The sequence below is a fragment of the Macaca thibetana genome, chromosome 8, assembly GCF_024542745.1.
Source record: "Macaca thibetana thibetana isolate TM-01 chromosome 8, ASM2454274v1, whole genome shotgun sequence".
In the NCBI taxonomy this organism is placed as follows: domain Eukaryota; kingdom Metazoa; phylum Chordata; class Mammalia; order Primates; family Cercopithecidae; genus Macaca; species Macaca thibetana.
The window spans coordinates 77375268-77402742 of NC_065585.1; the positions used below are offsets into that span (position 1 = coordinate 77375268).

Genomic DNA, 27475 nt, shown 5'->3' on the forward strand with positions numbered 1-27475 from the left:
TATTGCAGCATTCCCAGTTAGCTGAGATACTGCTCTCCTTTCCTGATCTACTTGTTCTGTTAGGAGACCTACTAAACAATCTACTTTAATTAGCAGGCAGTGATCAAATATAGTCTAGATGATCATGGCTGTGGTCAGCTCTATTGATAGACATTGGCATGGTTCCCCAAGCTCTTTGATTTGTGTCTTCCCTTCTACCTCATAGCACTTTGCCATTCTAGGCTTTGAAGTCCTTAGAACCCAAGTGGTAAAACAATCATATCTCTCAGGTAGGCCTATTCTTTGCATATGTTCAGTCATAAGCAATAAATTAAATAGCTTTTCTTTTGATCTCAACCTACTTTCTAGGAATTCCTCAAAGTTTATGATCCAGTGATATGCTTCTTAGTTTATCAGCGTTATTAAAAGTACATCTCTTGTTTATATGTTTTTTTTTGTAATTTCAGTGGGATTTGTCAAAGGAGAAGGTAAATTGGTAGGCTCAATTCACTGCCTTGAAAGTAGAAGTTTGCATCTATGTTTAAAGGATAATTAGAGGAAAAAACATGAGACAGTAGTAATATCCAACTGTATTAAGTGCTTCCTGTATATCCCAAATGATTTTATATGCTTGTATTTATTCATTTACTCTTCCCTCAAACACTGGGATGTTTAGGTACTATTACTATCCCCTCTTTACAAATGAGAAAACTGAAGCAATGAGTGATTATTCCTTTCAAAGAAATGACAAAGTGAAGATTTCAGCCCACAGGGGTGTGGCTTCAAAGTCTAAAAAGAAAATAAGGAAATGTTTTCAGTTTCTTTGAGAAATTTCTTGAGATGGAAAGGAGGAAAGTAATATCAAAGAATATTGAGTATTCATTTGAGAAATTTAATAAAAAGAGGGAAGAAAATGGACAAGAACTGAGGTGTAGCAAGAGGCGAAGGAAGATTTTATGTGTGTGTGAGAAAATATTTGAATGTTTATTGGATAATGGGGAAGTTCCAGTTGTGTGCACAAAATTGAAAAAGCAATGTTAAAGTACTTAGTGGAGGACAATACTGTTGAAGGCAAGAAGAGATGTATTTTTGTGGTGCTGCAAGAGACAGTGTGGGAGCCTATGTTAAATTACCTGATTTTTAGCTAAGTAGTAGGTGGAAGTCATTTGTTAATGGGAGGTGGGGAGAATCATAGGAAGAGATGTAATTGGGTACAGAGAGAATAAGTTTTGGAATAAGTACTCTGGGGAATGAGATAGGAACTCAGTTTCTAATAATCATTGTTTGTTTTTTTTTTCTAAGTCTTTCTACAGTCTTTACATATGTAAGCATTCTTTTTAAAAAAAAGTTTTTTGTAGTGATGGTGTCTCACTATGTCTCTCACCAGGCTGATCTTGAGCTCCTGACCTCAAGTGATCCTCCCATCTTGGCCTCCCAGAGTACTGGGATTATAGGCATGAGCCACCGTGCCTGGCCTATGCATTCTTTATATATGTAATATATAAAAGCTATAGTGGTATTTAGCGCATCAAATATTAGCATATTAAAGCTCCAGAAGTCCTCTAAGAAAGCATCTGTTTTGTATAACAGTTTTCATAATGTATTTTATTACTGAATATATTTTTCATTTTATACTTATTAATACAAAACTTGCTTTGGAATTATCCAGGGTTTTTTGTTGTTGTTGTTTTTTGAGATGGCGTCTTGCTCTGACAGGCTAGAGTGCAGTGGTGGTATCTTGGCTTACTGCAACCTCCACCTCCCGGGTTCAAGTGATTCTCCTGCCTCAGTCTCCCGAGTAGCTGGGAATACAGGCGCCTGCCACCATGCCTGGCTTATTTTTGTATTTTTAGTAGAGACGAGGTTTCACCATGTTGGCCAGGCTAGTCTCCAACTCCTGACCTCGTGATCCACCTGCCTCAGCCTCCCAAAGTGCTGGGATTACAGCGGGGAGCCACTGCACCCAGGCTATCCAGTTTCATCTATTCCAGGGTGTTCTGATTTGGAGAGGAGAAAGCAACTTCTGGATAGGGGAACCAGAAGCTGCTACTCTTTTCGTATTACTTGAGTCACTCAAAGTTGGAGACATGTTATCAATTAGTAACAAAATTAGTAATAACTACCACTTACTGAGTACCAGTTTTATTCTTTATGTCTTGTATCTGTGTTTTGGTGGTTCCTCATAGACCTTATTATTTCTGTTACTTAGGAAGAAACCCAGGCAAACACAGATGAAATAATTTACCCAATTAACTGGTAAAGACATGATTGAAATACGGGTCTTTAAAAATATTTCAGAATCTGTGTTCTTTATAGTACAGCTTGTGTCTCTCATACTATCTTACAGTTTTCTTTCAATTGGTAGCATGAAAGAGTTTCATTATACCTAGAGTAGTTCTGGAACTTGGTATTATTTTCATTATCTCTGTTTATTCTACCATAAGTCATTTGTTTCTGTTTATATTAATTACAAGTATGGTCACTCAAAGTGACCTAGTGAAAAATTTTCAGTGGTGTAGGTCATTATTTCCCTGGCTGTGTTCCAGAGAACATAGAGTGTTAGATATTCATAGGAATTCTAAAAACGGGAAGGGGGCTTATGGTAAAATAAATTTTGGAAACACTACACACTGTATATACTTGGAGAGTTTTGTACATACTAGCATCTTAAAGGCTATAATAAAGAAACCTATTTCCCAGCATTTCCTGAACTAATTTGACAATGAGGTATTTTTTCGAGGAATTTGTGTTCACATCTCAAGTCATTAGCATTCATCAAAACCCAGTTCAGTAAATGCTAATATAGACTAAAAGTAAGCTTCTGTTTTGGCACATCCTGGTTAGCCTTTCATCAGCGAAGTGTATTTCATTGCCAGAGCAACTTAAGGATTGTATTTGGAAGTATGCCAGATGCATACTTATTTAGTAGTAAGTATGCTAACCTTTAAATGGTGCCAATACATATTTTACTTCACATTGCTTTCCTGCCACTGTTTCATTTTAAGTACTGTATGCTTTTTAAATACACTTCGGTTAAGTCAGATATATTTGCATGGTTTTTATTCTTATCATTTTAGATATGGGAGAAAGGACTGCTATAAATGCAAGCGCAGATGGCAACATTGGAACGATAGAGGATGGTAGTGACAGTGAAAATATTCAAGCAAATGGAATTCCAGGAACACCAATTTCTGTTGCATATACACCATCCTTACCTGATGATAGATTGTCAGTCTCTTCCAATGATACTCAGGTATAAATGGAGGGGTGGGGAGGGGGAGAAATCCTGTTAATCTTACAAATTTATAGGCTGCCACCACCTTGTCATGAGTATTTTCAGCTGATGCTGCTGCCTGGTTTTATTTAGTTTGGGGAAATAAGACAATTGGGTTTTTTTTTTTTCCCTTCATTTATATAAATTACAGCGATTTTTTTCCCCTTCATATTTTGATAGTTATATTTCCAACTTTAAGGTATGTCTCATCTATATTTACATCTTCTCCACACCCATCTACGAATTGAATTAACATTTAATAAGAACATTCTTATTACATATTCACAAGATAATTCCGGAATGGGTGGAATATTCCTAATCTGAAATTCAAAATGCTCCAAATCCAAAACTTTTTGAGTGCCAAGGTGACACTCAAAGGTCATACACAAAGGAAATGCTTATTGGAGAATTCCACATTTTGGATTTTGGGGTTAGTATGCTCAATCGGTATAATGCAGATAGTCCAAAATCCAAAAAAATCTGAAACCCAAAACACTTCTGGTCCCAAGCATTTCAGGTAACTCAACCTGTGTTGCATGGTGAGAAAACTTTTAGAAATTTAGGGAACTTCACCTTAACCTTTGTTTAGGGCTGCAAAGAAATCAGTACCTTGGTAATGACAGGTTCTTTTCCTCCTTCCTACCCTATATTCTGTGTGTAAAAATCTGCCTTTTTAGGTAAAGGAGTCCTACACTAAGTGTCCCATATTTAGGAGTAGGTTTTCTTGACTTGGTTGGCCTTCAGTTTATGTTTGCCCACAGTAAGACAAAAAATAAAATAGGACAAAAGCATGAAACAGTCAATGACAGGTAGTAGGGAGTATAATTTAGTCTTTGGATAGGATCTTGTCAGGCATGATGTATCAGTTTTTTTGTCAGTAATAGTATGAGCTGGGTAAATTTTAAGAGTTTATTTGATTTATTCATAAGGAATATTTTTAAAGTGCATTTTTAAAGGTATTTATTGTTGGGTGTGGTCCGTGGAGTATAAAAGAAAAACAATGTGGCAGATTTCCCTCATCTGGTTCCCCTTCCAATAGTGGGGGAATCTCCACCTGTTAGTGAATTGAATGAAATACAGTAGAAGGCTGAAATGATTTTACACTGGCAAATATCTCTAAAATTTTCATGGTGTGTTAACTTGTTTAGGAATCTGGAAATTCTTCAGGACCTTCACCTGGTGCTAAGTTTTCCCACATTTTACAAAAGGATGCCTTTCTAGTATTCAGGTCATTGTGTAAACTGTCAATGAAACCACTGTCAGATGGACCGCCAGATCCAAAGTAAGTTATTAACTGTTTTGCCTGACAAATAGAGGTTTTTAGGCTTGAAAGTTACTGTTAAGGTAATGTTTGGATTTTCTTTTGTTCTTTTTGTCCTATAGAACCATAAAAAAAATTGGGTGGAGGGGAGGTATTTTACGTTTAAGAAAAAAGTATTGAAAAACAATTCAAAACTGCTGGAGTAGATAACTTACACTATTTCCTAAAGGGTATGTGACTTACACTATTTTCTAAAAACAAAAAGTTTCAACATTGCTGGAATAGATAACTTATGCTATTTCCTAAAGGGTATGACAGCATTCTAGAATAGTGCCTGGTGCATAGGAGGGGCTCAGTAAGTGTTATCAAATGAATGAATTAGTGAATTCTTATTTCCATATAAGTAACTTTGGAGCTAATATAACCCTGTATCCCAGTCCTAGGTTTCTAAAAACTGCCAGTCAAAAGGTAATAAAACCTAAAAGATCTTAAAAGTTGTAATGAAAGATAATGCATATTCATTAAGGTCTGACAAAATGCCCTAGGATGATATCTTTCTCTATTGGGATCAGGAAGAACTTTGAGTTAGGAGCCACTTGTCTAATTTTCATGAAATATGTTAGATTAAACCCTAGGAAAGTGCCATTTTTGTAAGTCGTAAATGGTCAGGTATCTCTCATATGATTCAAATGTAACTAATTACTCTTGAGATTGAGTTTGGAAGTTATATGAGTTGCCCGCCTCTCTAATACTGCAGCATGATGTATTGCAGTATGACAATTTTAGAACTTTCTGGAGAAAGAAACCTTGGAGCAGACCATAACTTTAAGAAAGGGATATTGAAATAGAGATGTAAGGCAACAGTACTTCAATTAAAAAAAATTCTATAGAGTGTTTCAGTTTCTAAGTGCCAACTGAGCAGACCAGAGACAGTTGCTGTGAAAACTTCATACATATCTGGAAACTCCATTTGTTATATTTGTTTAATTTTGTCAGATTGTACCAGTTCAGGGAGAAACATCCTTTAGACCCAGAAGCCTAAAATCATAAAATCTCTTTTAAGACCCAAACCCTAAGTCAGAAATAAACATTCAAAAATCTCATTAAAAAATCAACAGTTTTGAATTTTAAAAAGTCTCATTCAAAAATCAGCAGTTTTAACATCTCATTCTGAATCAGTGAAGACCTACTTTAAGAAAGAGATAAGATTTGGTATTATTGCTGAAGGCCATTTTTGCCATGCTTTAAAAATTATTGACCATTAAAGCCTCAGATGCTTTTTTCCAAATCAAATGTAAAAATTGTGATTTGAAAGAATGCTAGAAACAGAAAAGAAGAAATTCTTTAAAATGCTGACAATGAAAAGGACACAAAGGAAAATAATACGAATTTTGAGGAGTACTTGGGGTAGGGAAGAGTTTATCCCTGAAAAAAGAGTGATCTGGTTTTGAAAAGATGCAATCTTTAATGTTACAAAGGATTCTTATGAGGAATAATGTAAATTAACAAGCCTTATACTTAGTGGGTTTAAACCAAATATTAGGAAATTTTGTTTGAAGACCTTGTTGACTTGACTATCAGGATCGTTAAACAATGGAATTGAATACTGAATACACCCTTAGAAGCTATTCTTTTTCCAAAAGAATATGTAGTTTTCTGTCTTTAATGATTTTTTTTTCTTTTTTGGCCAAAAGTCAAGCTTTTGTAGTTACATAATTTTCTTTTTTTTTTTTTTTTTTTTTTTTGTCTTTGCTCCCCTTTATATTTTCTGGTCTTGCTAAAATGATGATCCAGGAAATGTTCTTATTTAAGCCTGAATCATAATTTGAAACTACCCCATGAAAAACTGCAGACCTGATATTTCCAGCCTCTTTTGCCTTTCAGAAGTATAACTTATTGTGTCATAAGACAGTTGTCTAATCATTTCTTCATTCATTATTGCCGTGTACACAGTAGGTATTTAATAAATGGATGAATACAAGAATAAATCCATTTTTTTTATAGCATGTACAGTATACAAGATATTTTATTAAATGTTGGGAATACAAATATAAAACATACTTAGAACAAACATTGTTATAGAATGGTAAGCTGCAGGATTTAATTACAATAGGAATTGAGCATAATAGGTGATAAATGTGAGCTAGAATAGGAAGTAGTATTTAAGCCTTGGAAGACTAGAACAGGGAGAGGAGATGGTGGGTTAATTTGTAGTTCCCTGTAGCTATTTGAAGTCTTAGTTCTCGCTGTCTCTAACTTGATTTGTCTAAGCATTTTTTTGGTAATTATGTATTTGCTGCACATATTTTTAGATTCAAAGGAAGATTCAGGGCAATGGCCATCTTAGAAACATGACTGTGTAATAATGAGCCATAATATTATTGGCTTCAGTTTTATTTCAGAGAAAGTAGTATTTTTTTGTGATACCCATTTACGTGAAATTAGCAATTCCTTATTAGATTTATGTAGCTTCTTGAATTACTTGACACTTATAACCATAAAATTTTTCAGGTGGAAATCAAGGGCAGTTAAGTTTACTATATAGTGTAAATATGACTGAAAGTAGCATTTGGGCTACTTTTTTTTTTTTTTTTTTTGAAAAAGAACCATCTGCTAGAGCATTTTGGTGTGTTCTGCATTTGAAATGTTGCCTGGGATCAATGTCCTTGGTCTGTTGGGCTTAAGAGATCAGTTTCAATGGAAGGAAAATTGTGTTTGCAAAATCAAATAATTAAAACACTAGGTAGTGATCAGAAGCATGCCACAGTATATTGACTGGGAAAAAAATTAAAAATTTTAAGCCAAAAACTACTTTTTCAGCTTTTCATTACAAAATTATTTAGAATAAGTTGCTAAGCTATTTTAAGTTTGTATTTTTATTTTATTTTATTATTATTTTTTGTACACGGAGTCTCATTCTGTCACCCAGGCTGGAGTACAGTGGTGTGATCTCAGCTCACTGCAACCTCCACCTCCCAGGTTCAAGTGATTCTCCTGTCTCAGCTTCCCGAGTAGCTGGGATTACAGGTGCCCACCACCACACTTGGCTAATTTTGTATTTTTAGTAGTGACGGGGTTTCACCATGTTGGCCAGGCTGGTCTCAAATTCCTGACCTCAAGTGATCCACCTGCCTCAGCCTCCCAAAGTGCTGGGATTACAGGCATGAGCCACCATGCCTGGCCTTAAAGTTTTTAATTGTTCTGAATACCTCTATATTTATTTCAAAAGAAAAAAAAAATCTTTAAATGGTTACTGAAAAAGTAAGCTTGAATTAGTGCTGTCACTTGTTAATGCAACCAAAACTTTTTTATTATTGTTTAGGATTTCTGAGTAGCATAAGCAGAAAAAAGTCCATTGGAACGGTTGTGTATTAATATTAAATATGGCATTTAATCTGAGAAGTTGCTGATGATTTGTAAGGAGAAGAATGGTTGTGAAAGAAAGGAACACAGCGTATATCTTCACATGTTTTTTTTTCTTTTCCAGTAAACAATGGGTTGATGTTAAATATTTGTGAATATTTTTTTTCTTTTTAAAAAGTTTGTGGGCTGGGCGCAGTGGCTCACGTCTGTAATCCCAGCACTTTGCGGGGCCGAGGTGGGTGGATCACGAGGTCAGGAGATCAAGACCATCTTGACTAACACTGTGAAACCCCATCTCTACTAAAAATACAAAAAATTAGCTGGGTGTGGTGGTGGGCACCTGTAGTCCCAGCTACCTGGGAGGCTGAGGCAGAAGAATCACTTGAACCCGGGAGTTGGAGGTTGTAATGAGCTGAGATCACTGCACTCCAGCCTTGGTGACAGAGCAAGACTCTGTCTCAAAATAAATAAATAAATTTTAAAAGTTTGTGAAATTATAAATACATGGTTCAAGGGAACATCAGTGAAAGCACCTGTTGTTAGTGGCTAAGTTGTTCATGTACTATACTTTTTTTATGTTATAGAATTTTATCTTCCTCTCCATTTACAAAGTTTATGAAATGTGTATCTGGAAATATTTTTGGAACAACTTGTTATTACTAAAATGCCAACCTTGTTCATATATTGTGCCTTCTTTTTTACATTTTAGGTCTCATGAACTCCGATCCAAGATTCTTTCATTGCAGTTACTTCTATCCATTCTGCAGAATGCAGGACCTGTTTTCAGGACAAATGAGATGTTTATTAATGCTATTAAGCAGTATCTTTGTGTTGCACTCTCAAAAAATGGAGTCTCTTCTGTTCCAGAGGTTTTCGAGCTTTCTCTTTCTATATTTCTTACTTTGTTGTCAAATTTCAAAACACATCTGAAGATGCAAATTGAGGTACGTTTTGCATTTAGGCATTGAAATATAATATTACTATTGGATATTTCATTCGTTTCACGTTAAATCAGATTTGAATACACTGGAAAGGTCTCCAGAATGTGAAATAATTTTTGTATATTGCCATGCACTTCTGTTTTTTCATTCACCTGTTCAACTAACATGTGCCAACGAAGTACTAGGCACTGGATAAGCACTAAGAATGCAAAATGAAATAAGATGCAGCTGCTGTCCTCAAGGAACTTGTACTAGTTGAATAAATGGTTCTTGCTCTCTTGAATTAACTTGGTCCTCACAATAGCTTTGCCATTGTCTATGTGGTATATTATAATACATTTGTTTATCTTAAAAGAAAGTTCCAAATATATACTGCATCGCCATTATTTTAAACCATTTATAAGTATTAGGCGTTTTAAAAGATGTGATTGAGGGGCATTATATTTTGGGGTTCTGTTTTAGGATATTTGAAAAAAATTAATATTTGCTTTGTACTTTTTTCTTTTAATGTATATATTCCTAAAGTTTTCTCCCAGGATCTTTGGAAATAGAATAACAATCATGTGGTTCTAAAATATTGTCAGAGAATTAGTAGAACTAAATTAGGGATTTTTTCAATCGTGTCTGCATGTGTTGTGCAAGTGTACCAGTTTCTTTCTTTCTTTTTTTTTTTTTTTTTGGAGATGGAGTTTCCCTCTTGTTGCCCAGGCTGGAGTGTAGTGGCGCGATCCCCACTCACCACAACCTCCGCCTACTGAGTTCAAGTGATTCTCCTGCCTCAGCCTCCTGAGTAGCTGGGATTACAGGCGTGTGCCACCATTCCTGGATAATTTTGTATTTTTAGTAGAGACGGGGTTTCTCCATATTGGTCATGTTGGTCTCAAACTCCCGACCTCAGGTGATCTGCCTGCATCTGCCTCCCAAAGTGCTGGGATTATAGGCGTGAGCCACTGCACCTGGCCTTAAGTGGTTTTTTTTTTTTTTTTGGAAGGTGTACCAGTTTCTGATTTTTTTGTTTTCATCTTCAAATAAAACTTAAAATAGTTCTTATGTGTTACCAATTTAATGAATGCTTTTTTCAATTTGTTATTTGTTGAAATGTTGTTTTGGTTGTGATGTTGTATGTTTAAAAAATACTCATTTTTATGTTGTCAGTTTTTACCTTCATATTATGTTTGATATACAGGTTATATTTTAATTTTTGTTTATTTTATATTTAATCCTAACTCAAGACTCATAATTCACTAGCTTGATAGAAAGGATAAGTTATTTTTCCAGAATTTCACGATGGCTAAAATAGTCATATTATCCTTTAATGTTAATGTTCTGTAATAGCTATCAAGATTGATTTAGAACATTGTTATGAGAATGAAACAGAATTAGGCCTTGGCATTTTAAGTGAAAAGCTTTTTAATTTGGGCCATAGTTTTGGACAGGAAACCATTTTTGGTGCCTATATGATATGTGATGTCAAGTTTTAAGAGTTTGCCATATGTCTGTTAAAATGATACAAGGCATTTAACTAGGAAGAGTTGCCATTTTTAGATCATTTTTTCCCCCATTATCTGTAGGAACTACAAATAAAAGACAGTTAAAAAACGTTTGGAACTTTTGCTTTTGTAAAAAAACCAGAAGTCTTCCATTTGATGATGAGACATTTAAGTTGGCATTAGAAAATTTTGTAATACTTTATGTAGCCAATTACAGATTTTTTTGGACACTGAGATTCTGCTTTTGTAGGTACTGTTTACAGATCTAGATATCAAAAATTATTTAAGTTGAGATTACTATTTTTGCACAGCAAATTCGACTTGGCAAAAATGAATTTGAAAGGAAAAACTTTAAGAAATTTCTTGTCAATTTGTAGATGGTAGATTCTCATTACAAAATTATTGTAATATTCTAATTTTTAAAATTTAGGTTTCACTCCTTACTGTCCCTCAGGGGGAGATAATGAGGATAAAATGAGATAAATATAGATATACTTTCAAAAATGTTAAACACACTCAAATTAAAAATGAGTTGAACGCCAGGTACAGTGGCTCACGCCTGTAATCCCAGCACTTTGGGAGGCCGAGGCGGGTGGATCACCTGAGGTCAGGAGTTTGAGACTAGCCTGACCAACATGGAGAAACTCCATCTCTACTAAAAATACAAAATTAGCCGGGTGTGGTGGTGCATGCCTGTAATCCCAGCTGCTTGGGAGGCTGAGACAGGACAATCGCTTGAACCCGGGAGGTGGAGGTTGCAGTGAGCCAAGATCATGCCATTGCACTCCAGCCTGGTCAACAAGAGTGAAACTCCGTCTCAAAAAACAAAACAAAACAGAACAAAAACACCTGAACGTGGAGAAAGCCCAGCTATGAAAACCTAAATTTGCAAAACAAAATTAAGATTGTTGTTACATGAAGATTCATTTTATGAGAATATTCACTTCAGAGTTTCTGTGATGTGATTTTTTCATGGGCCTTAAATTATATATCTATTCCAGAAGATACAGTTTATGTACAACTTTTCAGGAAAACATATGTGAAGACAGCATACTTAAGACAGAGCTGTTGTTCCGCATACATACATTATAGGTGCTCAATAAATCATTAAAAGGTTGATTTTTTTAGAGCCCCTATTACGATAGGCATAGTATCTTATATTACGGCAATAGGCTTTTGCTTATTAGTGCAATTTGATAAACCGTAGACAACAGCTAAAATTTTTTCTTTTTTTTTTTTTTTTTTTTTTTTTTTTTTTGAGACGGAGTCTCACTCTGTCGCCCGGGCTGGAGTACAGTGGCCGGATCTCAGCTCACTGCAAGCTCCGCCTCCCGGGTTTACGTCATTCTCCTGCCTCAGCCTCCCGAGTAGCTGGGACTATAGGCGCCCGCCACCTCGCCCGGCTAGTTTTTTTTTGTATTTTTTTAGTAGAGACGGGGTTTCACTGTGTTAGCCAGGATGGTCTCGATCTCCTGGCCTCGTGATCCGCCCGTCTCGGCCTCCCAAAGTGCTGGGATTACAGGCTTGAGCCACCGCGCCCGGCCGAAAATTTTTTCTTTCCTCTCTCTTCCAGTCTATGTTATTTATTTCGTTAATCAGAGAATCCCAAAAGTTTTTGATTCGTGGCACTGTTAGAGTCTGACTTTTCATGAAAGTTGCACTTAGGCCAGAGGAATACCTCCAGTTCTATGTTCTATTTATTAAGCAGGCAGGGCCAAACAACTTAATGGATATTTGTCTTCACAGCCTACTATCTATTTCAAAGACAGTAGTCTGCATAAAGTAAAAGAAAAATAATGTTTTTATTTTATTCTTAACCACACTTACTTACCACTGGGATGTGTGTGCCTATTACAGACTGCACACAGCTTCTTAGATCTTGGAATTGAACACTGTCCCCCTCATTCCTGTACTTCATTGATTTTCGTTCAGTACTTGGTTTTTTGTCATAGCAATGACCAAAACCCAGCTTTGCAGAGATAATGATGTCATTGAAGGGAATGTACTGTTATCTAATTGAAACCATGAGCAGTCTTTCGAGGTATCCAACAGATGTATCTCCCTCTGAATTTTGCCTCAGAATTTTTTCATGGCACCCTCATGAGTTTGCTACAGCATTCTGGGGTACCCTGCCATGTTGCCATAAATATTTATTGAACACCTACTATGTGCCCTGCAATGTGGACGTGATTCTTATCAAGAAAGACCTGGTCATTACTGTCTTCAAGCTTACAGTCTATAGGAGATACTGATATTAAATAAGTAAATAGAAGTATGCTGAGTTTTGTGAGAGAAAATCACATTACAGGGGTACCTAATCCAGTTAGGGGGAGATACTGTAAATGTGATTTTCTGGATTCATAATGCATATGTTTCATAAATGTTAACATGTTTTTTTCAGTCATTCCTTCTTAAAGTCACTTTTATAGAATACATTTAAATGTGAAAATTCTTATCTGTTAAATTGAAATTTATCTCATTAGGTTGATTAACTCATCGCTTGATTATTTGGTGTAAAGAGTAGTGAGAAATAGTTCATATGTAGTTTTCAAACAGTAGAGATTTTCACTGTCGTGAGTAATTAGAAAAATAAAACCGTATGAGACTTAGATTGTTTTTATTGTGTTCATTAGAGTACCAGTTACATTTAAATCTATGAACAGTTAGGCCTCTCAGTACTAGAATGTCTCTGAAAAATATAACTGATGAACAGAAGTATAAATTATGCTTTTCGAGGGGGATTAAAAAAGCATAAGTTATATTCTGTAAAAGGGTTCAAGAAATTATCACCTGGAGGAACTCTAAATCTTTGCATATTTCTTTTGTAGCAGCTCTGTTGAGAACAAAATACAACAGTGTGAATTGCAGTACTGATAACTAGAAGGGCAAGTTTAAGTCACTTACCCAAGATATTTTAGTCCTGAGGTTTCAGAGATGGAACTCAAAAGGAGTTGAACTCCATAGGAGCCTGGGTGCTAATATCTGCTCCACAGCTTTGGGATGTTTAAAAAGGGATCACACATATGAATTATAAACAATATTTTAAACAGAAGTTTTCTCCTAATCACAGGTGTTCTTTAAAGAAATTTTCTTATACATTTTGGAAACTTCTACCAGCTCATTTGATCACAAATGGATGGTTATTCAAACACTGACGAGGATTTGTGCAGGTATTTTAAATTACCCTCCTTTTTACTATCCCTTTCTTATTATTAGATATTTAAAAGGCCAAATGTACTCACATCCTAGATGTACTTTGTTGAAATTAATGTTATATTGTTACAGATGCTCAGAGTGTAGTGGATATTTATGTAAACTATGACTGTGACTTAAATGCGGCCAATATATTTGAAAGACTAGTAAATGATCTATCAAAAATTGCTCAAGGAAGGGGCAGTCAAGAACTTGGTATGAGTAATGTTCAGGTAAGAACTTTAAAAACATTTTCAAATTTAAACTTTACCAGGAAAGAGTCATGTATTTTCCTTAAAAGACCTTTTTTTTAAAAAAAAAATGTATTTTTGAATTACTTTGTAGGAATTGAGCCTGAGGAAAAAAGGTTTAGAATGCTTAGTGTCGATTTTGAAGTGTATGGTTGAATGGAGTAAGGATCAGTATGTGAATCCCAACTCTCAGACAACTCTTGGTAAGGTGATATTTTGAGTTGTAATTCTTTGTCATTTTAAGTGAATAATACTTTGCAGGATAGTTGCAGATGCTGTTAAACCAATTTCATGACATATTTATTCATTTAACTGATGAGGAAGCATTCTCTGTGAGTTAAATAACTAGCTTTAAAATTGTGAAAGTTTTAACTTTAATTATCCAAGCTATTTTTTTCTGAATCTTCTTAGAAATATTTTGATTATGTAAAATGAAGCATATTTATGCAACTTTCTTGTATTATAATTATAGAGGAAACGTATAAAAGGCAGTATGTTTTAAGAAGGTTGAATTGTTCATCTGTGTTTGATGTTTACCCTCACTCAGAGAAAAACTCATAGCTGCAGGGCTACACTGGTGTTATCGAAAACAATTCCTCATGAGGAATGAGCTGAGAGCAGAAATCCAGTGGATACTCAGCACTGCAACTGCAAAAAGAACTCCTCCTAATGGTGCAGACTATACACGTACAAATTACAGTGTGTTTTAATATCAAAGTATGTTGTTTATTATGTTTCCTAATAGTTATTTTGTATTAAATAGATATCTAAGCGACATTGAAATGCCTTGCCTTATTCAAGAATTTGTTTGCCCTTACACTTTTTTTTTTCTTTGATAGAATAATGTACTCTATCAATTTTCTTCTTTCAGGTCAGGAAAAACCCTCAGAGCAAGAGATGAGTGAAATCAAACACCCTGAGACAATAAACAGATATGGAAGTTTAAATTCTCTGGAGTCAACATCATCATCAGGAATAGGCAGCTACAGTACACAGATGTCTGGCACCGATAATCCAGAACAATTTGAGGTCCTAAAGCAACAAAAAGAAATAATAGAACAAGGGATAGATTTGTAAGTGTCACAGCTTAAGGAGAAATGTTACTGAGTATCTCTCTGCCAGTATGGTGCCACCCCTGCCGTGGGTTTATCACCTTATAATGAGTAAAATGGAGGATAGTTCTCATGGATCTAATTCACGAGGCTCCTATTCAGCCCCCCATGTTCATTGCAGTCTAGCCCAACTAGATTCCTGTAATGCCCAACCACTCTTGTCATATAAATTAATTTGTCACCATATTATAAGTGCTGTTGATGAGTAACATCTGTGCAATTTTGCATTGTTTAGCTCATTATGAAATCCTCCATTATATTTTCTAATCATGTGACAACTCAAAACATTTAAAATATGAAACTTCTGATAGCTATCAGTACTCCTTTATAGGTTTTACATTTTTTCCCGCTGGGTTACAATTGTACTACTCTTGTTATTGATTTCATTTTTATATGTTGATAAGGTGATCACCTCTCTTTCCAGCCTGGCTAGTGTACCAGATCCTAATCTTGTGAAATCAGTTTTCCCACTAAGCTTTGTGATACCTGCCTGCTTCTGGACTATTTCCTTTGTGAATACCACCATGCTGCCTTCCTTTCTCTTGTTGGCCATCTCTTTTTTCAAAGAGATGCCATAAGGAAAAATGAAATTGCTTGCTGTCTCCATGAATCTAACTATTACAAACTTAAAAATTCCCGTGTGTTCTTACTTGGTTTGCTACTTCTGTAAAGCATTTCTTCCTGATACTTAAGCAGTGCCTTTTTGTGAATGTTCGGGTGTCTTTTTTCTCCAGTGTTAATATGAAAAACAGTTCAACAAAAATTTACATATATTCTATTTTAAAATTACAAAATCTTACAAAATTGCCTCAGGAAATAGCTGTCACTACTGCATTAATTCTAATTGTTCGGTCAGTATTTATTAAAGTCTCATCTGTTCCAGATATTATGGAAGGTCCTGGGGAAACTAGATACATGGAACAGCCCTTCCTTCTGAGGGGCTCTTGGTCTAGTATGTGTAAACAAATATGCGTATTAAAATGCTGCTGGTCACCCAGCAAACACATATTTGGTACTTGGGACTATTGCCAAGCACCATGAAGGCACTGGTGCTTGGATTCAAGACTACAGTTTAAACATGAGCAGTTTTTAAAAATAGTACTGTGTAAGGTTTATAAAAGTGTCATACAGAGTAAGTACTGCCAAGGTACTTATTTTGAAATACTTGAGAAATGAGAAGGAGTAATCAGAGGGCTTCAAAGTGGAAGTCTCTCAGTCCTTCTCTCAGCAGCTGGACTTGCTTTCTGCTTAATACAGCTATTGATGAGAATGCTTTCCTGGAGCTGTATTCCTAGTATACTTGTCTACAACTGTTTCATGACACCAGTCTATCCTGTTTGTCTCCTACCTTTTTGACTATGCCATCTCAGTCTTACGGGCTGTTTTTTTCTTTCTTCCTGCATGCATCTTAGCATTGCCAGGTTTCTGTTCCTCAGCCCTTTTCCAACATCAACCCCTTAGTTCTCCTATGAAAACAAAAGACAAATAGAAAAGCCTGTTATTTTTGTATTTCTTATTTATGGTAGTAACCCCAGCATGCTACTAAATTTATAAGCTAAAATCCTGGGAATTAGCTTAGATTTTCCCCTCATAGGATTAGATTCTCGAATCTAATCTGTCACTAAGTCCTGGTGATTCTACTTCCTAATATCCCTGCAATCTGTTCTCTTTTCTCGATCTCCCACCGCTAGTCTTGCAAATCAAATCATCATTATTTATTTCCTCAACTAGTATAATCTTTCAATTGGCTTACCTTTTTCTTTGGTTTTGTTCATTCTTCAGTCTTTTCTCACACTTAACTAGAGTAACCTTTCTTGAATGAAAGTCTGTTTTTTCGCTGTCTTAGAGAATAAAACCAAAGCTTCTTTGATTGTATGATAATACCTTCATGATTTGGATCTGCTGGACTTTAAGCTTCATTTCCTGCCACTTTTCCATCTCATCTCACTTTCCAACAATGCAGAACTATTTATTATATAATACTGTCTTGTGCTTTTGTGTTTTAGTATGGCCTCCTCCTCTCTGGGATGTTTTTTCTTATTGTTTATAAAAGATATAATTGTTCTTCAGAATAGTTCCACGGTCACCTTTCCCAGGAGATATATTATGACCATCTAAGTTAGTTACTTCTACTGTGTTATTTTCTTACCTTTTGAATACATCTGTTTGTCACAGTTTTACTATTATAATTATTTAAAATTGTGTTTCTTCCTGTAAGTGAGTACTTCTAGGGGTGGTGGGGGGGTGGGGTTATGTTTAGCTTAGTGAAAAGTGTTTCATTTTATGAATGTTAAGTGGTTATAGTTAGATGAGAACTTGACAAGGGAACCTTTGGGAAGACAGAATCAGGAATACCATCCCAGATTGAGAGAATGGCATGTGCAGCAGCAGAGGAAAGAGAGGACATCTGAGCACTTGTTCAGCATGGCAGGGCAGAGTGGAGGGGGAATAACAGGAGGTAAGATGAGAGCATTGAGTTGGATCTAAATTACAGAAGGCCTTATTCTCCATGTAAAGGACTTTTTGTCTTGTTCCTCTTGGCACTAGCATGCTAGTGAAGGACTTTAAGCAGAGGAGTAGCATCATCAGATTTCTGTTTTGTAAATAGGACTTTGCAGGCAGCCTGAAGGGTGCATTAGAATATGGGCAACATGAGATGATAGGGAGACCATTTAAGAACTCTTGCAATAGCCCAAATGACAGGTGTTGAAGCACCAAAGTAACGAAAGTAGGGAGTAAATGATCTGTAAACAAAGAGGTAACATTTGAATTGTATCTTTAAGCCTGAGGGAGACTCCCCTGTGAATGGAGCAGATAAAAGACAAGCAGAGGAAATAGACTCTGAAAATAGATTTAGGGAATGGGAGCAGAGGAAGGAGAAGGGAGTGAGAGAGAATCTGGAGCTATAAATGAGAAAGATTTTGTGTGGTCTAATTAATTTGGACAAATGAGCCAAGATTACTTGAAGATTAAGGGAGAATGTATATTCGGAGTACCTCAGAGATACTGTGGGTTCAGTTCCATACCACAGCAGTGAAGTAAATATTGCAATATAGTGAGTCACACAATTTTTTTGATTTCTTAGTGCATTAAAGTTATGTTTATATTGTACTATACTGTCTATTAACCTGCAATCCCCTTATGTCTAAAAAACAATGTACACACATTAATTTAAAAATACTTTATTGCTGAAAAATACTAGTAACCATCTGAGCTTTCAATGAGTTGTAATCTTTTTGTTGTAGAGTGTCTTATCTCAGTGTTGATGGCTGCTGACTCATCAGGGTAGTGGTTGCTGAAAGTTGGAGTAACTGTGGTAATTTCTTAAAATAAGACAACAGTAAAGTTTGCTGCCTTGATAGTCTCTTCCATTCACAAAAGATTTCTCTGTAGCATGTAATGCTGTTTGTTAGTATTTACCTACAGTAATATGTCTTTCAAAATTGGAGTCTGTCCTCTCAAAATCTGCTGTAATTTTATGAACTGAATTTATGGAATATTCTAAATCTCTAATTTTCTTTCCACTAGTGTTCACAGCATCTTCACCAGTAGTAGATTCCATCTCAAGAAATCACCGTTTTCACTTGTCTATAAGAAGCAGCTACTCATATGTTAAAGTTTGATCATAAGGCTACAGCAATTCAGTGTCATCTTCACACTTTACTTCTAGGTCTCTTGTTACTTTTACCACGTCTGAAGTTACTTCCTCCACTGATGTCTTGGACTCCTCAAAATCGTCCATAAGGGTTAGAGTCAGCTTCTTCCCAACTCCTATTGATGTTGGTGTTTTTACCCCTCGCATGAGTCACTAATGTTCTTAATGGCATCTAGAACAGTGAATCCTTTCCAGAAGGTTTTCAATTTACTTTTCCCAGATTCAGTAGAAGTATCTCTCTACATGGCAGCTATAGCCTTATGAAATGTATTTCTTTCTAGACTTGAAAGTTAGCCAGGCATGGTAGCTTACACCTGTAATCCCAGCTACTCATGAGGCTTGAGGCCAGGAGTTCAAGATCAGTGTGCGCAATGTAGCAATACCCCATTTCTTTAAAAAAAAAAAAAAAAAAAAGACTTGAAATTCAGAGTTACTCCTGAGGAAAGGGCACAGTGGCTCATGCCTCTGTAATCCCAGCTTTGGGAAGCCAAGGTGGGAAGATCAGTTTAGTCCAGGAGTTTGAGATCAACCTGGACAGCATAGCGAGACTGCATTTCTACAAAAACAAAGTCACTCTTTCATCCAAGGGCTGCAGAATGGGTATTGTGTTAGCAGGCATGAAAGCAACATTAATCTCATTGCACATTTCCATCAGAGCTCCTGGGTGATCAGGTGCATTGTCAATGAACAGTAATCTCTTGAAAGGAATCTTTTCTTTGAAGCAGTAGGTCTCAACAGTGGGCTTCAAATATTCAGTCATCTATGTTGTAAACAGATGGTGCTGTCATCCAGGCTTTGTTGTGCCATTTCTAGAGTGCAGGCAGAGTAGATTTAGCATGTAATTCTTAAGGACCCTGGGATCTTTGGAATTTTTAAATGAGCATTGACTTGTTAATGTCATCAGCTATATTAGTCCCCAAGAGAGCCAGTCTGTCCTTTGAAGCTTTGAAGCCAGGCATTAACTTCTCCTCTCTTGCTATGAAAGTCATAGATGGCATCATCTTCCAATAGAAGAAAGACTGTTTTATCTATGTGGAAAATCTGTTGTTTAGTGTAACCACCTTCATAAATGATCATAGCTAGATCTTCTGGATAACTTGCTGCAGCTTCTCCATCAGCACTTGCTATCAGACTTTGTGCTTTTATGTTATGGAGACCGCTTCTTTCCTTAAATCTCATGATCCAACCTCTGCCAGCTTCCAGATTTTCTTCTGCAGCTTCATTACCTTTCTTAGCCTTATAGACTTGAGAGTTAGGGCCTTTCTTGGGATTAGGCTTTGCCTTAAGGTAATGTTGTGACTGGTTTGATCTTCTTTTCATACATGAAAACCTTCTCCATATCAGCATTTAGGCTGTTTTGCTTTCCTACTTGTGTGTTCACTGGAGTGGCACTTTAAACTTCCATCAAGATCTTTTCCTTTGCATTCACAACTTCATTTGGCGCAAGAGACCTAGCTTTCAGTAAGTCTTGGCTTTTGACATGCATTCCTCACTAAGCTCAGTCATTTCTAGTTTTTTATTTAAAGTGAGAGATGTGCGACTCTTCCTTCCACTTGAACACTTATTGTAGGGTTCTTAATTGGCCCAATTTCAGTATTTTTTTGTCTTGGAATAGGGAAGCCCAAGGAAAGGAAGAGAGATGAGGAACAACCAGTCAGTGGAGCAATCAGAACACATATGATTATTAAGTTTGCCATCTTATATGGGTGTGATTTGTGTCACCCCAAAACAATTACAATAGCATCATCAAAGGTCACTGATCACAGGTCACAGTAACAGATACAATAATGAAAAAGTGTGAACTATTGTGAGAATTACCAAAATGTGACACAGATACAAAGTGAGCATGTGGTTTTGGAAAAATGGTACTGATAGACCTTCAATGCAGGGTTGCCACAAACCATCAATTTGTAAAAACCACATATCTTTGAAGTGCAATAAAATGAAGTATGCCTGTATGAGATATTTAGTATTCATAGCCTTACTCAAAGTTCGTCTACTACATGGCTTTCTCTCTAATAGTCTCTCTTAGTCTAATTTCCCACTGTCGATATGGATTTAAAAAACGCTTCATACTGTAACAAAAAGTCAGTGAAATGATAGTAATAAGGATGGCCTTCCATGAGACTTACTTCTATAAAGAAAATAAAGAAAACTTGGCACAATGTAATTATTTTGTATATTCATATACTGATTTGTATTAAATAAGCTGCTGTTTTTCTGGGTGCTGTTAGAAAATTAATTTACTGTGGTTTAAGATCTTTTCAGGGACTACGAATGGTTTTCTATTTTTAATGTTCTTATTAACTTTAACATCATCTAGATTTAATAAGAAACCAAAGAGAGGAATACAGTACCTCCAAGAACAAGGGATGCTTGGCACCACACCTGAAGATATTGCCCAATTCTTACATCAAGAGGAAAGATTAGACTCTGTAAGAATACCATTTTCTTTCTAACCTTTTCTGTAAAATTCTTGGGATTTTTTTTTCTTTTTATTAGAGACAGGGTCTCGCTATATTGCCCAGGCTAGTTTTGAACTCCTGGGCTCAGGCAGTCCTCCTGCCTCAGCCTCCCAAAGTGCTGGGATTACAGGTGTGAGCCACCACGCCTGGCCCCTTTTCTGTAAAATTCTTTTTTAAGTTAATAATACATATTGTGACTCCTTTAAAATGCTTTCCTAAGTATAGAGGTAAGTAAAACATAAAGAATAACCTTGGTTGGCTGGGCACAGTGGCTCACGTGTGTAATTCCAGCACTTTGGGAGGCCGAGACAGGTAGATCACCCGAGGTCAGGAGTTCGAGACCAGCCTGGCCAATGTGGCAAGACCTTGTCTCTAATAAAAATACAAAAAATTAGCTGGGTGTGGTGGTGGGCGCCTGTAATCCCAGCTACTCAGGAGGCTGAGGCAGGAGAGTCACTTGAACCCAGGAGGTGGAGGTTGCAGTGAGCCAAGGTTGCACCACTGCACTCCAGCGTGGGCTACAGAGTGAGAGTCTGTCTCAAAAACAAACAAAAAGAATATTCTTGGTTATAAAATCATCTGTAATTGGCCCTCTGTAGCCATGAGTTCTGTATCCATGGATTCTACATCTGTGGATTCAACCAACCACAAATTGAAAATATTCAGGGGGAATAATGGGTGATTGCATCTGTACTGAATGTGTACAAACTTTTTTCTTGTAGTTATTTCCTAAACAATGCAGAAGACCTATTTACATTATATTATATATTATAAGTAATCTAGATATGGGAGTACAATATGTGGGAGGATGTGCATAGATTATATGCAAATACTATGCCATTTTTTATAAGGAACTTGAGCATCCATGGATTATCCATGCGGGGTCCTGGAACCAATCCCCCACTGATACTGAGTGATGACGTGTGTGTGTGTGTGTGTGTGTGTGTGTGTGTGTGTCTGTGTGTCTGTGTGTCTGTGTGTCTAAAATATAAATTCTGCTTTTTAAATTTTCTAAACAAAAGAATTTCCTGATATTTTTATGAAGGCAGTTAGTGTGTTTAAGCTTTGTGTTTGAAATTGTTAACTCTATAGTCAAAAGCCTGTGGATCTTAACGAAATTTTCTACTTTTTAAGTGACCGTGTGGCGAATGTAAACATCTCATGAAAATCTCAATTTCTGGCCAGGCACGGTGGCTCATGCCTGTAATCCCAGCACTTTGGGAGGCTCAGGCGGGTGGATTACCTGAGGTCAGGAGTTCAACACCAGCCTGAACAAGATAGTGAAACCCTGTCTCCACCAAAAATACAAAAAAAATTAGCTGGGCGCAGTAGCAGGTGCCTGTAATCCCAGCTACTTGAGGCTGAGGCAGGAGAATCGCTTGAACGTGGGGGCAGCGGTTGCAGTGAGCCGAGATTGCGCCACTGCACCCCAGCCTGGGCAATAGAGCAAGACTCCGTCTCAAAAAAAAAAAAAAGAAAAGAAAATATCAATTTCTATCTCTGTTTTTACTTTAGACTCAAGTGGGTGAGTTCCTGGGAGATAATGATAAATTTAACAAAGAAGTCATGTATGCATATGTGGACCAACATGACTTTTCAGGAAAAGACTTCGTTTCAGCCCTTCGTATGTTTCTAGAAGGATTTCGTCTTCCAGGGGAAGCTCAGAAAATCGATCGATTAATGGAAAAATTTGCTGCAAGATACCTAGAATGCAACCAAGGGTAAATAAGATTCAAATGCTCATTGACTGACTGTTATATCCAAAACACCGTGCTAGGTAGCATCCAAGGATTTATAGATAATAGGACCTAATCTCCTGTTTAGAGAATTTAGATTGTCTACAATCTGGAAGTCATAAAACAAATCCATAAAAAATTATAATGTGAGATACTTAGAAAAATACAAATGCTATGGGATTTGAGGTGACTTATTTAAATGAATCTATGTAAAACAGTACTTTATAACATAATAAATTTATTTTTCCAGACAAACTCTCTTTGCTAGTGCGGATACTGCTTATGTTTTGGCTTATTCAATTATCATGTTGACCACAGACCTTCACAGTCCACAGGTATGTCTTCTTTTAAGTCAGTTTTACAATAAGTGGTACAAAATAAATACATTATTCTGAATTCAGTAAGTAATAGTTGAAATTTTAGTTTTATTCAGTTAAACCAGTCACCATATTTGGGTATTTAATTTGGGATGGTGAATGTTTTACAAAAGCAACTTCTGGTAGTAATTAAAATCAGACTTTCAGTTATCTATAAAATGTTTCTGTATTTGTCATTCATGATTGACAATTGTATAAAGCTTAAGATAAATTTTAATCTAACAAGACGTTTATAGGTCTTATGTCTACTTGTCACAAGATGGAAAAACACTATGTATAAACCATCTTTCTAAAAAATATAATGTTTCAGGCCAAGCGTGGTACCTAACACCTGTAATCCCAGCACTTTGAGTGGCCGAGACAGGTGGATCACATGGGTCCAGGAGTTAAGACCAGCCTGGGCAACATGATGAAACCCTGTCTCTACAAAATATGCATAAATTAGCTGGGCACTGTGGCATGTGCCTGTGGTCCCAACTACTTGGAGGGCTAAGGTGGGAGGATCACTTCAGCCTGGGAGGCACAAGTCATCCAGTGAGCTGAGATTGTGTCACTGCAGTCCATCCTGGGTGACAGAGGCAGACCGTGTCTCAAAAAAAGAAAAAAAAAAGTTTCAAACTTCAACAGTAGAGGGATTAGTATAATGAACTCTAATGTACCCATTACCTGCCTTCCACAGTTATCAACTTATGGCCGGTCTTCTTGTATCTGTATCTCTTCCCTCCCCTAGATAATTTTGAAGCAGATCTCAGATATCATACCATTTCATCTGCATTTATCTCAGTATGTTTCTCTAAAAGAGAAGTACTCTAATTAAACATAACCATAATACCATCGTACCTAAAAAGTTAATCATAGTTTAAAGATACCTGATACCTAGAAATGTTCATTTCTTTTGCCTCATAAAATTCATATTTCCTTCTTAAATATTAAAGAACTGTCACTTGATTTCTGATATCTACCAAAAAAGTTTGATTTTATAGTTTTAGTATTTTTTGCTTAGTTTCTAAAAACACACATTGACATCCTTGGGTAAAATTACCTTTATAAATTATTTGCAAGGATTTCTTAGTACTTCTAGGGGTAGTTATCTAATGATATTTGTTATTCTTAAATTACCTACTTTAAATTACCTACTTTCTAAATAAAGTAAAATAAATTACCTACTTTCTAGTCTGAGATGTATTGGAAAAATTAAAATTTATTTGAATTTTGAGATTAACCTTTGCAGTATAGGGATTTTTTGTGTCTGTTTTGAGATGTTTAAAGCAGAGTAGATAAGGAGAGTATATACCAAACCTAAAGTAAGAATGTATATGATTATATACATATGTATATACATATGATTATATATGAAGTTACTCCTGTTTTAAACACAATATTGAGCAACTATGCATTTACCACAAATGTACTTGATTTTATATAGGACTTTTAAAAATTTATTAAAGATTTTAATAATTCAAGATTTGCCTCTCGCATATTATTGGCAGTATAGTCAAAGCAGCTTACCTTCAGGGCTTTTATTATCGAGCGTGATGACTTTTACTCTATGGCTTTATAAGGTAGTTCATAGTTGGGATTTTTTTGTATTTGTGTTTTTTGTATTTTTACACCAGAATTTTCAGTCTAATTTTTTCATTTGATTTTTCAATCTAACTAGAATATTTTAACCTGGGTTTACATACATTTGATTTTAAAAGGCTATGCTTTAAAAGACATTTGGTTCTATAAATGAATAAGCAGTATTATATGCACCTGTGCAATGTCTTCCTGTACATATGTACATACTTATGTGATTTTGAAGAAATATTAAAAATTCCTTTTATATCTTTTCATAAGTACCCAGACTGTGAAAAGTTTCTAAGGACATAACAGTTAGGGAGCATTACCTTCGCAACAGTGTCCCGTCTTCAGTGTAACAGTGCCTGTTTGCAGAACAGGTGCTTGAAGTCCTAGTCTAGCGGTGGCAACTGCTTGTTGTCCAACTGTTCCTTAGTAGCTTGCTGCCTGGTGTCATGTGCTGCTATGCAGCCTGCAGCTGTAGAACAGCTTGTGAGTTTCTATGAAGCTAAGTAATCTGTTAGAAAATTGTACCCATGATCTTGGCCTCAGTTGATTTAACTAATTATAACAAATGACAACATTTTAAAATACAAATAACTTTAAAGGAATTTCTTAAAACTAATTCTCATTCTTAGTTCTTTTCAAACTTAAAATATAGATGGCTTTTAACAAGCTGTTTATGTTCCCTTTTCACCCAGAATATTTATAGTTATGCTATTTTTTTATGTAGTGTGTGAGTCAGTGATTTAAAAAAAAATTTCAGGCATATTTAGAACACACTTAATTTTTATGTATACAATAATCATCAGTAGTAACAACTGGCTTTAAGTGATTTAAACACTAAATAAGGCACAGCTTAATACAAGCACATGAGGATAAAAGTCAGGAGTAGAATATTCCATAAAAGATGTCAGGAGAAGAAAAGTCGGATTTTGTTTTATACAGCTTCAGACTCCCACTGTGACAGAAGTGTTCTGTGTGAAGCAGTGTGCTTTATTTTGGGGACCCGAAAGCAAAGTATTCTGTGCACCCACGTATGGGATCCCTAACCCAGATCCAGAGACAATAAACTGCTACTTCAGATTTTCTGTCAAGACTTTTCGGCCGGGCACGGTGGCTCAAGCCTGTAATCCCAGCACTTTGGGAGGCCGAGACGGGTGGATCACGAGGTCAGGAGATCGAGACCATCCTGGCTAACACGGTGAAACCCCATCTCTACTAAAAAAAAATACAAAACACTAGCCGGGCGAGGTGGCGGGTGGCTACTCGGGAGGCTGAGGCAGGAGAATGGCGGGAACCCGGGAGGCGGAGCTTGCAGTGAGCTGAGATCCGGCCACTGCACTCCAGCCTGGGCCATAGAGTGAGACTCCGTCTCAAAAAAAAAAAAAAAAAGACTTTTCTTTGCTTCTGATTGACATAATGCTAAAACATTTTACCATGCTTAAAATTTCCAGGTGATTTTAATCTTCCTTTACTTCTTACTGGCAGCAGTGTGTAGTCTTTTATTTTGTTATTCCTGGTGTGTTTTTTAAGCATTCACCTGAACTTTAGTTAAAAAAGCTTCTTTCTTTCTTTTTTTTTTTTTTTTGTGCCGTGACTCAAGATGAGTTTTTGAAGTTGTAAGATGATAGCATTTTATCCCATTAAATGATACGTTACGCTTGAAAACTTTCATGGTAATATTTTTACATTTTTGTAGGAAAAGCACTCCTGCCTCCCTTTCTGACATGTTAGAAAAATCTGTTTGCAGAATTATCTGAAGTAAATAAGTGTATGTATCCCAGTTACATTTTCTGAAAGTTTTGGTTCCTCTGTACTTTTGCTTTTTGTTTGAGACAGGGTTTTGCTCTGTTGCCTAGGTTGGACTTGAATTCCTGGGCTTGTGCGATCCTCCTTCCTCAGCCTCCTGAATAGCTGGGACTACAGGCACATAACACCACACTCTCTATAGTTATTTTTGCAAGCTTCTGATGACTCGCTTGATTATTTTTCTGTGTACTTTTATGTAAATTTACAGGAATCATATCTTAAGAGTTTACCTTAAGTTCTTTGTGGAAGGTGGTAGAAATATACTTAATTAAATAAATATCTTTTCAGAGACATCATATAAGATGTAGAAATATATTTAATTAAATAAGTGTCTCTTCAGAAACATCACATAAGACTTCTGGGTTTTTTCTATCTAGGTTTCTGGAGGTAAAGTGTAAACATTTTGGCTATGCTAGTTCCCAAGTTTGTTAATAGGCCTACCATCTTACAGACTCCAAACTTGTATTCCACAGCTTTATCAAGGTGCAAAAGGCATTTCTGTTTAGGGTACTCTTACACAGGACAAAACATTCCAAGGATACTTTGTACAGATCACCTGACATAATTCAGTTGCCACAGTGACTCAGTCAGAGAGATTGTTATCTGGTTTTAAATAAATCTCAAGTATTGTTATGCTTATACCCATTGTATATAAAGTCAACTTTAAATTCATTAACAGCACATTTATGTTCTTCTAAACTAAGATTTGAATGTTTTCGATACCTTTGTTTCCAATAATTGTCATGGCCCTATTAAGAGATTGCAGGAGCTCTTAAACCTTGGGCAAAAACAAGATTTTCATTGTTCAACTTCCCTCCTTTCTGGTTGCACATTACTCATGTCCACCTCAGAGCGTGAATTAGTTTATGCCAGAATGGGTCTTTTCTGTATTGCCTTCGTTTTCTGTGATTTTTTTTTCATTTTTATCTATATTTTGTTGAATGTTTTCCAGTTTCTATCCTCAAAAGTATTTACAAAATCTCTTATGTAAATATTCATATCCTTAA

General features: G+C 36.1%; 1 protein-coding gene across 5 annotated transcripts in view; it reads left to right on the forward strand.

Moving 5' to 3' along the window:
* Nucleotides 1-27475, forward strand: part of ARFGEF1 (ADP ribosylation factor guanine nucleotide exchange factor 1) — a 147220-nt gene that overhangs the window by 62597 nt on the left and 57148 nt on the right. For all 5 annotated transcript variants that reach the window (XM_050802008.1, XM_050802009.1, XM_050802007.1 and 2 more), the window contains 10 exons: nucleotides 3057-3232; nucleotides 4402-4535; nucleotides 8587-8821; nucleotides 13379-13478; nucleotides 13594-13733; nucleotides 13846-13954; nucleotides 14623-14824; nucleotides 20842-20953; nucleotides 22499-22704; nucleotides 22970-23054. In XM_050802008.1, coding sequence (XP_050657965.1) covers nucleotides 3057-3232; nucleotides 4402-4535; nucleotides 8587-8821; nucleotides 13379-13478; nucleotides 13594-13733; nucleotides 13846-13954; nucleotides 14623-14824; nucleotides 20842-20953; nucleotides 22499-22704; nucleotides 22970-23054 — 1499 coding nt within the window. The remainder of the gene's footprint in view (nucleotides 1-3056; nucleotides 3233-4401; nucleotides 4536-8586; nucleotides 8822-13378; nucleotides 13479-13593; nucleotides 13734-13845; nucleotides 13955-14622; nucleotides 14825-20841; nucleotides 20954-22498; nucleotides 22705-22969; nucleotides 23055-27475) is intronic.